Source organism: Apodemus sylvaticus, chromosome 21, assembly GCF_947179515.1.
Source record: "Apodemus sylvaticus chromosome 21, mApoSyl1.1, whole genome shotgun sequence".
In the NCBI taxonomy this organism is placed as follows: Eukaryota; Metazoa; Chordata; class Mammalia; order Rodentia; family Muridae; genus Apodemus; species Apodemus sylvaticus.
Genome location: NC_067492.1, coordinates 23,412,987 through 23,425,521, shown reverse-complemented (window position 1 = coordinate 23,425,521; position 12,535 = coordinate 23,412,987). Strand labels below are relative to the sequence as shown.

The window sequence follows — 12,535 nt, the reverse complement described above, 5'->3', positions numbered from 1 at the left end:
TCTGTGGCTTTTTAAAAGTCCGCTTGACCAGGAACTTTCATTTGCTTTACAAGAAGATAGAGTTCAAAATCCCTTCTAAGGCTTGAGTTCTGCACCCTTTAATCAGTGCAAAGGACATGTCATGATGTTTGCTGGCTTCTGGACAACTGGTCTTCCAAGTGTTGCAAGAAAAAGTTGGCAAAATCCCCTTTAACCTGAGTTTGCATGTGCTACCTGCCCGCTGATATCCACTGGCAGCACAATCTGGAATAGCTTGGGGTTTTATCTATGGCAGCCTTGGCTAGACTAGAATTTGCTATGTAGAGCAGGCTGTATTTGAACTTGAGGCAGTCCTGTCTCTGCCTCCTGAGTGCTGGTGTTACAGGCATTCAGCTAGTGGTTTGTCATCCCAACCTCCATGGGCCTGGTTGGAGCAGGGTCAGGATACTTATTGTGAAGCCACCCCCTGGCACTTCCAAGTCCAGGTATTCTGAGGGCATGTGCTGACTTGATGCCTTCCTGCCTCCTGGAAGGATAGGGAGAGTAAACAGGTAGGGCCTTTAGTCAGGCTCAGGTGGACTCCTCAATCGCCCAGGAGTCATAAAGATTAAAGGTACCAGGCCTGCTGTGCACCCTTCTAACTCAATATTTGAGGGCCAAAGACGGAAGGTTCTCTGGTTGTCACACCATCAGGAATGGAGCCTCCCCATCACATCTCCAGCCCTGCCTGTAAGGTAGCCATCATCATCTTTAGAGTAAGCAGGCAGAGAAACAAGGGTGTATGGGAGGCAGGAGAGTGGTGCAGAGCTTGGTCTTTTCCAGGTGCCTTTTAGAGCTTGACAAGCCAGAAGAAAGAAGCTGCTGTGGACTCGGGAGAGGCTTGTTAGCTGGGGACATCAGCTCATTCTGCTTCCTGGTTTCCTCTTCTACAAACACACCCACTCCTTAGGGGCTTGTAACACAGTGCGAGGTGGGTCACCAACAGGCATCAGAGTGGTGTAGTCATCAGGAGCCAGCTGCAGAAATCACACATGTTTAGGGGTTGGAGCTCCAGGCTCAGCCAGGCCCTCGAGCCCTCCCTACAACACAACCTCACCTGGTAGGCTTGAAAGACACTGAGCAGATCCTTCATACCAGCTGTGTATGGGACCCCCTGCATTCGCACCAGGGCTCCGGGCTGTGACAACATTGTGGTGGGTGTAGAGGCCAAGGCAGTGGGAGATGTGAGGTAGCCCACAGTAGTGGGAGAGACTGGGGGGCTGGGGGGAGAGACAGGAACTTAGTCATACATCCCATCTATAGCCTAGACCAAGACCATCCTCTCCTGTGCCTGTGCCTTGTTTGATCCTTTGTACTTTCTACCGTGACGTCCTTGGTCTGTTAGCCCACACCCGTTAACTCCCTTCCCATCTCAAAATGAATTCTGATTTTTAACAGATCTTGGATTATCTCGACTAGAAATGAGTCAGGATCTTTCCCCAAGTGGTGACAGGAGTTCTGAGGCTGTCCAGGCAGCAAGATACCTGGGGTAGTAGGCCGTGTAGTTCATGTAGAGTTGAGTGGCTGGCCCTGGGTAGTAGGCAAGAGGAGTGGCAGCAGCGGGCACCCTGGCAGCTGGAAGCAGTGCAGAAGAGGGATACAGTGCTGTCGTCTCTGTGGGAATGAGGGCTGGGGTGGCCTGGAAGGTGGCGTAGGTAGGTGGTGAGAGGCCTAGAGAAGTGAAGAGCACGTTTATAGAGAGCCCACGGTTACCCTGGACAGGGTAACTAGAGATGGGATGGAAAGTGGTGGCTTAGAGCAGCCTGGCTCCCACATGCCTCTCTTCCTCTAGCCCGAGAAACACTCACAGGGCAGTTTGCAGGGTGGTGGGGACATGCCACTGCGGCTCAGGGAACCCCCCATCAGCACACGGCTCATCTCCTCTGTGGAACAAGGGACTACTTCCACGTAGCGTTCTTTCATCATCTTCTTGTGGCACCGCTGGGCAGCAGCCAGAGCACGCTCCACTGACATCATCTGGATGAAGGCATCGCCAGATGGCCGGCCCTGTGCACACCGCCTTGTAAGCAGTTTGTCACATATAAAAGTGCCTTGCTCCTAAAACATCCATGGAGATGCCCTTCCTAACGGTAGTCTCACCTGTTGGTTGAGCACCATATGTACACCATGAGGCCGTATGTCAGCTGCTGCCTCTCCTAGAAAACTCAGAATGTCTTCAATAGTGGCTGTGTAGGGCAGGCCTCGAAGGCGAACACAGTCCCTCCCAGCTCCCCCTGCCAGTGGAAAGGGAATGGGCAGCAGCGGAGCAGTCAGTGTGGGAAGGAGTGGACTGGATGCATAGCGGTTAAGGACCTAGTAAGAGAAGCAACAAGTTTATCATGCTAAGTCGGGCGCCCAAGGCACATGCTGAAGCAGCAGCACTTTGGGGCGTGAGGAGCCTGGAGTGCTCACCTGCTGCACCTCAGCTGCAGTGCTCCTGAAGAGTTCAATGTATCGCTTACCCAGCATGCCTTTGTGCCTGCGCAGGGCAGCCTGTGCCAGTTCCTCACAGGCAAAGAGAGCAAAGGCATCCCCAGTGGGCCTGCCATCAGGGTGGCGCACAAAGAGCAGCCCATCAGCACCCCCAGTCACCGGGCATTCGGGCCCCAGGAAGCCTAGAACATCTGTTGGCCCGGCTGAGAAGGGTAGTCCCCGCAGCCTCAGGATCACTTGATCTTCCCGTGATAGGAACCGGGCCACCTCTACTGATGTGCCTAGGTTGGAAGGACAGGAGTCCCTTGCTGATTTAATCCTTGTAGCATGCACCCACTAGGGGACCCAAGAGACAATGAATGGGGAATAGGATACAGATCAAAAGAGAACTAGGGCCGTCTATGGGCTTACTCACCCCCTGCGATCTTTACAAATTCCTCCCCTGTGGCTTTATATACCTGCAGGTAGAGAAAGCAGCCTATAGGTCTCAGTCCTTTCTCAGCTTTGCCCTGCTCCACTTCTAGCCAAAAGCCCCACCTCAATATAGCGGACACCCATGTGGTGTTTGTGTCTCTGCAATGCTAGGTCCCGCTGCTCGCTGTCCACGAATCGGATGAGGGCCTCGCCATTTCTGCGGCCCTGGGCGTTGAGACAGAGGGCCACACCACCCCTGTGGAACTGGTGTCGTTAGTGCCTCCTGGGTAGGCTTGCCCTCTGACCCCTCCCATCCTGCCACACCCACCTGGCAATGTTGAGCCCTTTGAAGAATCGAGCCACATCCTGGTCTGATGACTGCCAGGGCAACCCACGGGCCCGTACTACAGTCTCATTGTCTACCACATCAGCCTTGCTGCTGTGGGGGCAGGGTACAGGATCAGAACTGTCCAGAGACTGTCACCCCCATCCCTGCTCCCACACTCACCAAGGCCCCGTCTCATATTTCTGCTTTACCACCTCTGGCTTTGAGAACAAGTGACCTGAGAGGAGATGACATGGGGGTCAGCAGGGTCTGGTGGAGGAAGTCTCCCCACCAAGCTCTGCGAAAATAGGACAGGTGAGGGGATCGAGGAGGCGACAGAAGGGGTTTCCACCTTGTGTTCTCTTAGAAGGTCACAAGGCTACAAGAGGACTCGGAAGTAATGGGCATTCAGCCAACCCTGACAGTAGCTGACAAGTAGAGCAAGAATCTTACCATTGGGCCCTTCAAGTAGGTGGAGAATAACAGCTACCATAGTCTTTACTTCCCAGACCCCAAAGTCATCTTCGGTAGCATCTGTTTCTAGTCCCAAGTCTACAGGCGGAGAAGTGACAACTGAGGTCCAGGTTCATACATCCCACATCACACCCAGACACCCACAGAATACTGGTAAAGACGACTTATGGCCCATACATGTACCTACAGGTCCTCAGACCAAACCCAGACATGTCCACATTCCAAATGTATCCCAGCATAGATGCAGACATGGGTATCCATGAAGAATGAGGCCAAAACATAGACTTGCCTACATTAAAACAACCCATATGGCATCGTGCATATGCTCGGGCATATTAGTCACCCCTCCACCTCCATTCTGATGGGTCCCAGATACCCTGTGCCATGATGCCCACTGTGAGGTCTCTGGCGGAGCAGGTGCTTGGGTGCTGCATATGGAATTCTCTGCGGAGGTCGTAGAAGGAGAAGAAGGTGTCGGGGAGCACCAGGTTCTGGGAGCACATGGGGGAGTGGGGATGAATAGGTAGCCTAAGGTGTTTACAACCGGGGCCTTGGGAACCCAACCGAACCCATGTGTCCTCCATGACATACCTTCCTGGAGGCCTCAGGATGCAGAACCTGTCGCAACAGCTGCTGCCCATCAGTGCAGAGCACATAGGGGCCCCCGCCCAGCAGAGCCACATCCCCGCTCACCAGCTGTGAGAACTGGGGACAGGGAGTGGAGACTCAGACATAGATTCACTGCTAGGCAGCTGAAACTGGGGGTAGGAGGAGGGAGGGACTCAGGCTGCAAAGCTGGTTCATCAGGATGTTCAACCCTACCCTGCCTGGGAAGTAGAAGACCTTGCCCTAAATCCCAGGCTCCTAACCTCCACCCCTGCCCTAGTCCACTGTCACCTCCTCTAGGCCAAATGAGAACAAGTCGCACATAAACCAAGCCCCCATCAAACACACTCCAGAAGTCTGGAGTGGGGCCAGAGCAAACACCTGGTGGAGTGAGGCAAGCAGGTGGGGAGGGGAGGGGCAAAGCAGGTTAAACCTGTCCTGGACCAGGCGCCACCCTCAGACAGGTGGGGGAGGTTCGCACCTGCCCGAGGGCCAAAAGGCTCATGGTCAATGACAGCCCCGCCCCTTGGTCTGACCAACCCGGGAACAGAGAAACACCAAGGACAGAGCTTCATACTCGGACACTAGCAGCAGCCTGAGCTTTGACCCACACCCAATCGACCAACTGGCACTGAACTGTTTGCTAAGAGAGGGGGTGGCACTCGGAAGGCTATCCAGCACGATCCTGTCCTGCCCCTGGCAATTCCGTGACACTTTTCAATCTAAGGCCGACAGAGCAAGGCACCCAGATTTTCTCCAGCACTCTCCCAGGTGAGCAGTAAGGCCTGGAGCCCTCCTGTCACATGGCTCAGATCCAGCATCTGTAGGTTTCCTCATTCAGAACCAGAGTTGGAAGAGGAAACAATCTATGCTCATAAAGGACTTACACTCATTACAACTCAGTCATGGGGTGAGTGTACAGTGCAGACAGGGAAAATAGTAGTGAGACTCACTCCTACTTGGCCAGGGCGGGGAGTGGGTGGGAGGGGGCATGCCCCTAGGCCTTTGAGCTCAGCGGGCAGGGAGCCCCTAATAGTGTACGGACAGCACCCACCCACACACGCCTGGCCAGTCGGCCGGGACAGGCCTAAACCAGCCGCCCTCACCTAGAGGCGTCTGCCCCTGAGGCAGACACCGCCCGACGCCCTCGCTTCAGCGGTTCCCAGGAGAGCAGGCGGCAGAGACCAAGTGATACACCGCCAAACCTGAGCCCCTTGACCCTGTTTCTGTTGCGTCCTCTGCTAGCAGGGGACTGGGAGGGAGAGGAGGGGACCTGGGGCGGGGGAGTGATCCCTTAGCCGCTATTGTCAACTCCTTCAGCAGGAGTGGATGCCGAAAAGGTTGGAAGGTAAGGTGTCTCCGGGAATGGCCTAGCCCGCGTCCACGCGGTAGTCGCTCAAAAGTTTCAAACAAGACCTTGTCCTACTGTCCGTGGCAGTGGGTCGCGTCGCTCCGGGCCTCCCCTTCTGCTCTCCCCCTCCCACGGGGAGGGGTAGTGTCCCTGCCACCTCGCAGTTCCACCACCCACGCGGGCCCCCACGCTCACCTGCTGCAATACCTTGTCCAGGGACTCCGCCCGCGCTAGGCTGTCTGCGCTGAGTCCGCTCGCCTCGCGGCACTGTGGACTCAGGGCAGCCGCCTCGGCCCGAACTAGCGACTTGTGCAGCGTCCCCACCTAAAAAGCACCAGGGGGGAAACCCAATGAGCCTCTGTGCCTCAACAGGCCCTGAAGCGTCCTGAGGTTCCCATTCTTTCCACCCTACCTGTCGGCTGCGCAGCTCCACCACTTGCCAAACTAGGAGGATTAAGTCGGTCTCGTCCGAGCCTAGGTCCGGCCCCAGCGCACCAGCAGTGGCCCCGAACAAAACAACCAGCGACTGGGGTTCGGGACAGGGGTCTGTGGCGGAGTCTACTGCGGGGTCTGGGCCCGGGGGTGGGGGCGGCGGCGGCGGCGGGGTCATGGCCGCAGAGGAAGGGGGCGCTCGGCCACACACACGCGGACCGACGAGGCGCACGCACGCACCGACCGACGGCAGACAGAGGAGCTTGGGCGGGATCCGGTGTGTTGGGGGCGGCACCTGTGGCGGGGCGTAGTGGGAGCTGCAGAGACCCGCCCGCGGTGCCCTTTGGGGCTGGGCGGCGCGGCTGCGGATCCCAGCCCACTCCGGCGAGTTACCTGCGGCCCGGAGAGGCCACGTGATCAGGGCGGCCCAGGGAACCTCGCGGGAGGGCCAGAACCCTGCCCAGGAGGCAAGAGCTCACTTCTGCCGGGGCGTGCGCTCGGCGGCTGGAGTCCCACCTCTTCGTGCTGTCCTGTGGGACTCCTGGGACGAATTCATTCTTCCTCTTACTTCCTCTCCAGCAGGCACTATGAGTCCTCCGCGAAAGAATGTGCAGGATCATAGGCCTTTCTCCATTCCGCAAGGGTCATGCGAGACCCGTGGAAGTCAACAGGAGGCCCGTCTAGGGACTGTAAGGGTCGCGACTTCTGGCTTGAGGTTAATGGAAGTTACAAAGGGTCAAAAGCCGGCAGTGAACGCTACCAGGTATCCACTGGAAGGTGGTGGGGGAGATCCGTTGGAAAAGGGAGGGCGGGCGGCAAAGATCAAGGGTTTTTAGAACTGTGGGCGGTCACTAGAGATCACAGAGAAGGACGTGCCCATACAGGTGTTAGAGTCGGGTCGGCGTAGTGCTGGCAGTGCAAAGCCAAGTTACTGTGGACCTGAAGGCTCAGGTCTTGGTGCCGCGGTAGGAGACCCTCTCCTCAAACCCTAGAGAGCTGTGTCCTAAATGAGGCTGTGTCCGCTGGTAGGAGTCTGGAGGTTCGACCTAACAACTCCACTTGGAGTTTGCCTGCTTGTTTTTGTCTCTCTTGGATGTTGGAAGTGTTGCCTGGCTATTGAAAGCACTCGGGTAGGTACCGGCTAGAGTTGAGCTATGCTCGGGAGTCTGCATCCCAGCCCAGTTCAGACTAGTCCCATTGTCCCACTCGCCAGTGCAGTTTACTGTTGTTTCCAAGTCGCCCTGTGGTCTCAGGATAGTTTTCCATCTACTCAACTGTAATCAGTAATCTGGCGAGAGTAAAGCCTGGCGTGAGACTTAGAATACGGGATGCCGCCGGGCTGTGGTGGCGCACGCCTGTAATCCCAGCACTCTGGAAGGCAGAGGCAGGCGGATTTCTGAGTTCTAGGCCAGCCTGGTCTACAGAGTGAGTTCCAGGACAGCCAGGGCTACACAGACAAACCCTGTCTCGAAAAAAAACAAACACGAATACAGGATGCCACGGCTGAAGACGAAGGCAGCCCATGACCCGGGTGCATCCCCAACTCATGACCAAGGGAGGTCGTGCGGAGCCTATCCTAAAATGGATAGTGCGCCTCCGTGGTTTTCCCATACAATAGCACAGGAACACAGTGACCCGATATAGTGGAAAGTGACTGTTGCGCGCACCCTGCAACCCTTCTCGGGGCAGCCCACCCGGAGCCTGCCTACTCAACCCAGCTACCAAGATAAGCCTGGAATGTCAAATATTTGCTCTAGGAGCCCAGCGAAGCGGTGAGGTAAGGCCCCTCCCCTACTCCCTCCCATTCCGGATTGCGCCTGCGTCAACGCTGGCTTTCCGGTAGGACACTCCCTTCCAAGTAGTTCCTTCGACCGGGCACCTCCCACCCTTGCCCTGGTCTTTTAAACTTCAAGGTCTTCCTTACAAGCTCCGGTTCTGTGACGCAGAGCCTTGGCGTTCCTGCACGGCTATCCCAGTACTGGTTTCTACACAACTTCCCAGCAAGGCTCACCCAATTCGTTCAACTTGTAGACCTCGCATTCCGATTCTCGGGAGACCTTTCTCTTATGGGATCTCTTGCTGTCCTGAACGCCCTGGCAAGAAGAGGCTGTGCCCAGGTTTCTGCAAGGTAAGGAACCTGAAAAGCTGACTGACAGACCTGGGCGGCTCCATTCAACTCTGGTGTCATCTTCATATTAAAACAATTCCAGAACTTCAAAGTCTTTGGTGTTTTATCACTTTTGTTTTTGTGTTGGCACATACACGCCACAACGTGTGTGTTGAGGTCAGAGGACAGCTTGTGGAAATTGGTCCTCTCCAATGGACCAATGGACTAAATGGATTCTGGGCACAGAACTCAAGCAAGCCCTCTTATGCTCCCGTTTTGTTTTTATACCTGACTGTCATGCACCCACGTGCTCCCTAAATAGTAGGGCATGACCTTAAAAATCTGATTTTCTTGCCTTCACCTCCCAAGTGCTTAGGAACCCGAAGTACCTCTGCCCTCAGAAGGCAGAGGCCAGAGGATGGCTACAAGATCCAAGATAGCTCGCCCTAAGTTTTGAAAGTTCCAGGCCCTAAATCAACAAAGCCAATAAGCTTAGTAGCTTGAGTATGCCTGTTTCGAAAAAACACCAAAAACAAAACAAAACAAAAGTAGCTTGAGTATGTAATCACCACAGGAGTTCCAGGTCACCGGAGGTGGTGGCTCCTGACTTTAGTCTCAGGACTGGGGAAGCAGAGGCAGGCAGATCTCTTAGTTCAAGGCCATCCAGAGCTACAGAGACAGAGAAACTGTCTCAAAAAACAAAAGACAAAACTGTTTATAGCCAAGTGTGGTAGTACATGTCTTTAATTCCAGTAGAGACCAGTGGATCTCTATGAGATCAAGGCTTGCCTGGTCTAGGACAGCCTGCACCTAGAGACCCTGTCTTAGATCATACTATCATTTTTTTTAATTTATTTTTTTAAGATTTATCTAGCCAGGCGGTGGTGGCGCACACCTGTAATTCCAGCACTCTGAGAGGCAGAGGCAGGTGGATTTCTGAGTTCGAGGCCAGCCTGGTCTACAGAGTGAGTTCCAGGACAGCCAGAGCTGTGCAGAGAAACCCTGTCTCCAAACACACAAACAAACAAAAAACAAAAAAACAACAACAAGATTTATCTGTTTATTATATGTGAGTACACTGTAGCTGTTTTCAGGCACTCCAGAAGATGGAATCTGATCTCTCCTTATGTGAGACACCATGTGATTGCTGGGATTTGAACTCAGGACCTTCAGAAGAGCAGTCAGTGTTCCTAACCACTGAGCCATCTCACCAGCCCACACTATCATTTTTTTAAAGATTTATTTATTATATGTAAGTACACTGTAGCTGTCTTCAGACACCCCAGAAGAGGGCACCAGATCTCATTATGGATGGCTGTGAGCCACTATGTGGTTGCTGGGATTTGATCTCACGACCTTCGGAAGAGCAGTCAGTGTTCTTAACCTCTGAGCCATCTCTCCAGCCCCCACATTATCATTTAATAGACAACTTTACCCCATGAAGCCAACTTATAACACTTCCTTCAAGACCCTGTCTGTATACTAAGCTTTACTTACTTATTTATTTTCTTAATAAGTTATTTAAGTGGTTTTTGATAGTACTGGAACTTGCTTTGTAGACTAAGCTGGCCTTGAACTCTTAAGCCTATTTCTGCCACCCCAGTGCTGGGATTAAAGGCTTGAGACACCATGCCCAACAACTTTCTTTTTGTTGCTATTTAATGTATGTATTTTTAAATTTAACCTGTGTCTTAGTCAGGGTTTGTATTTCTGCACAAAATGTCATGACCAAAAAGCAAGTTGAGGAGGAAAGGGTTTATTCAGCTTACACTTCCACATTGCTGTTCATCACCAAAGGAAATCAGGGCAGGAATTCACACAGGGCAGGAACTTGGAGGCAGGAGCTGATACAGAGGTCATAGAGGGGTGCTGCTTGCAGGCTTGCTTCCCCTGCTTTCTTATAGAACCCAGGACCACGAGCCCAGAGAGGGCACCGCCCACAATGGCCCTCCGCCCTTCATCACATTTCCTCAAAGGAGACTTCTTTCCCTGTATAACTCCAGCTTGTGTCAAGCTGACACACAAGAGCAGCCAGTACAAACATCTGTGAATATTTTGTCTGCTAGTGTATGTGTGTACCATATGCATGCATGCCTGGTGTTCGCAATGATCAGAAGGTGTTAGACTCCCTGGAACTGGAGTCACTTGTGGATGCTGGGAATTGAATCAGAGCCCTCAGCAAGAGCAGTGGTGTTCTAACTTTGGAGCCATTACTTCAGCCCTGCTTCTGCATTCTATGCCAGCAGTAGTAAACTTTCATGGCTTTTCCTCCCAGCCTGCCTCTACTCTTCAGAGATATTTTTTCACCTCTTTTTGTGTGTGTGTGTTTTGTTTTGTTTTTGTTTTTTCTTTTTTTGTCTTTTTTTTAAAAGGGATTTATTTATTTATTACATATACAATTTTCACCCTGCATGTATGTCTGCAGGCCAGAAGAGGGCACCAGATCCCATTAGAGATGGTTGTGAGCCCCCATGTGGTTGCTGGGAGTTGAACTCAGAACCTCTGGAAGAACAGCCAGGGCTCTTACCCTCTGAGCCATCTCTCCAGCCCCTGTTTTTGTTTTTTTCAAGACAGAGTTTCTCTGTGTAGCCCTGGCTGTCCTGGAACTCTGTAGACCAGGCTGGCCTCGAACTCCGAAATCTGCCTGCCTCTGCCTCCCAAGTGCTGGGATCAAAGGCATGTGCCACCACCACCCAGCTATATTTTTACCTCTTAAAGTACCCCCTACTATAGCAGGGATTCTCTACCGATGAAGGTCCCAGGCACGGTCACTGAACAGAGTAAATGAGTCCTATCCCAAACTGCACTCTAGGAAGAAGGGACCATGCATGCAAGGTTCCGTGAAAAATACAGTTGGTCCACTGTCACTCCCATGGGTGGGCTGGGGGATGTTGGTATAAACTTTTATATCAATAGGAGTGACGGAAAACTGTACCCTTTCTTTTTGACCAGAAAATATCCTGCAAAAGAACAAGATTCGACTAGAAGATCATTGTTCTTCCTCAGCTGCTTACAGCTAACCCCTCTTCCAAGGGTCTTCTGGGTAACCAGAATTAGCCAGCCTAATTTTTTTCATCTCCGAGTCCTTGCATAAACGCTTGATACCACCAGAGGGCGCGCTGACTCTGTGGCTTTAACCTGTTTGCGCAAAGCAGGACTTAGCAGGGTGAAGGTGAGGGTAATGTATTAGAGCATACATTCCTCCTCAGTGGACAATAACCTAGGACAGAAAGGGAATGCCTTGATACTATCAGCTTAGCGGTTCCCTCTGTCTTCAGAATCTCCATGTGACTCCTGAGACACAGGACTGAATCTGCTAATCAACAGTGTCATGACAGGGGGTGGTGGCGCACGCCTGTAATCCCAGCACTTGGGAGGCAGAAGCAGGAAGATTTCTGAATTCGAGGCCAGCCTGGTCTACAGAGTGAGCTCCAGGACAGCCAGGGCTACACAGAAAAAACCCTGTCTCGAAAAAACAAAAACAAAACAAAACAAAAAACAATCTCATACATGCATATAACATATTCTGCTTATATTCAACCCTGAACCCACTCCTCCCCTCCTCCCACCAAATTCTATTCTGCTTCAACTCAACGTTTGTTTTGTGTTTTTACAACCCGTTATGATTAACCAGGACTGCCAGCATGGACATGGGTATGAAGCTATTCACTGGAATATTAGAAACGCATCAGTGGCTAAATCACTGAAGACTATGACTTCTCTGCTAAAGGCCCCGCCCTGGACCAGGTGTGGACCCATGAGCCCTTCCCCACTGTGGCTGAATGCTGAAAGGTTTTGTCTTTTTAAAGGCTTTACGTAAACAACCGTAGCTGTTATACGTGCCACCGCTGGGGGCTGGAGAGATGACTCAGCTGTTAAGAGCACTGATCTGGATTCAATTCCCAGCAATCATATGGTGGCTCACAACCATCTGTAACGGTATCTGATGCCCACTTCTGGTGTGTCTGACGACAGCTACCGTGTGCTCATACATGGATAAATCTTTAAAAAACAAACAAAAAATCCTCAGCCATGTCTTGCCCATAAGTCAAAGGTTTTCAGTTTGGGTTTTTCAAGACAGGGTTTGTGTCTGGAACTCACTTTATAGACAAGACAAGGCTGTCCTTGAATCCAGAGATCTGCCTGCCTCTGCCTCCTGAGTTTTGGGATTAAAGACATGTGCTACCATGCCCAGCTTAGGCAGTTTTATAGTACTCCTCTGAACCCTCTTCTTTCTGCCTCTTCCCTGATGTTTTCTGAGCTGTGGAAGGGGTGGTACAGGTGTCCTGCTTATGACTAAGTACTCAATAGTCATTTATTCTCAGAAGTTTGACGAGCCAGGAGCCTAGACACAGGTTGATTTTTTTTTTAAAGA

At 52.4% G+C, this 12,535-nt stretch overlaps 1 protein-coding gene across 2 annotated transcripts; it reads right to left on the bottom strand.

The window, feature by feature from the left end:
- Positions 1 to 26: 26 nt before the first annotated feature.
- On the bottom strand, positions 27 to 6,284 carry Esrp2 (epithelial splicing regulatory protein 2). 2 transcript variants are annotated; one of them, XM_052167287.1, is made up of 15 exons: positions 6,034 to 6,284; positions 5,817 to 5,945; positions 4,256 to 4,369; positions 4,041 to 4,155; positions 3,644 to 3,742; positions 3,374 to 3,428; positions 3,194 to 3,331; positions 2,989 to 3,121; positions 2,867 to 2,909; positions 2,431 to 2,732; positions 2,119 to 2,331; positions 1,827 to 2,025; positions 1,503 to 1,689; positions 1,076 to 1,238; positions 27 to 995 (listed from the first exon to the last, which is right to left on the bottom strand). In XM_052167287.1, exons 1-15 carry the CDS (start codon positions 6,229 to 6,231, stop codon positions 906 to 908), a joined length of 2,178 nt encoding a protein of 725 aa, XP_052023247.1. In that variant the 5' UTR covers positions 6,232 to 6,284; the 3' UTR covers positions 27 to 905. The 2 variants fall into 2 exon arrangements, with proteins under 2 accessions (XP_052023247.1, XP_052023246.1); XM_052167286.1 differs by having other exon boundaries at positions 3,194 to 3,304.
- Positions 6,285 to 12,535: the final 6,251 nt, after the last annotated feature.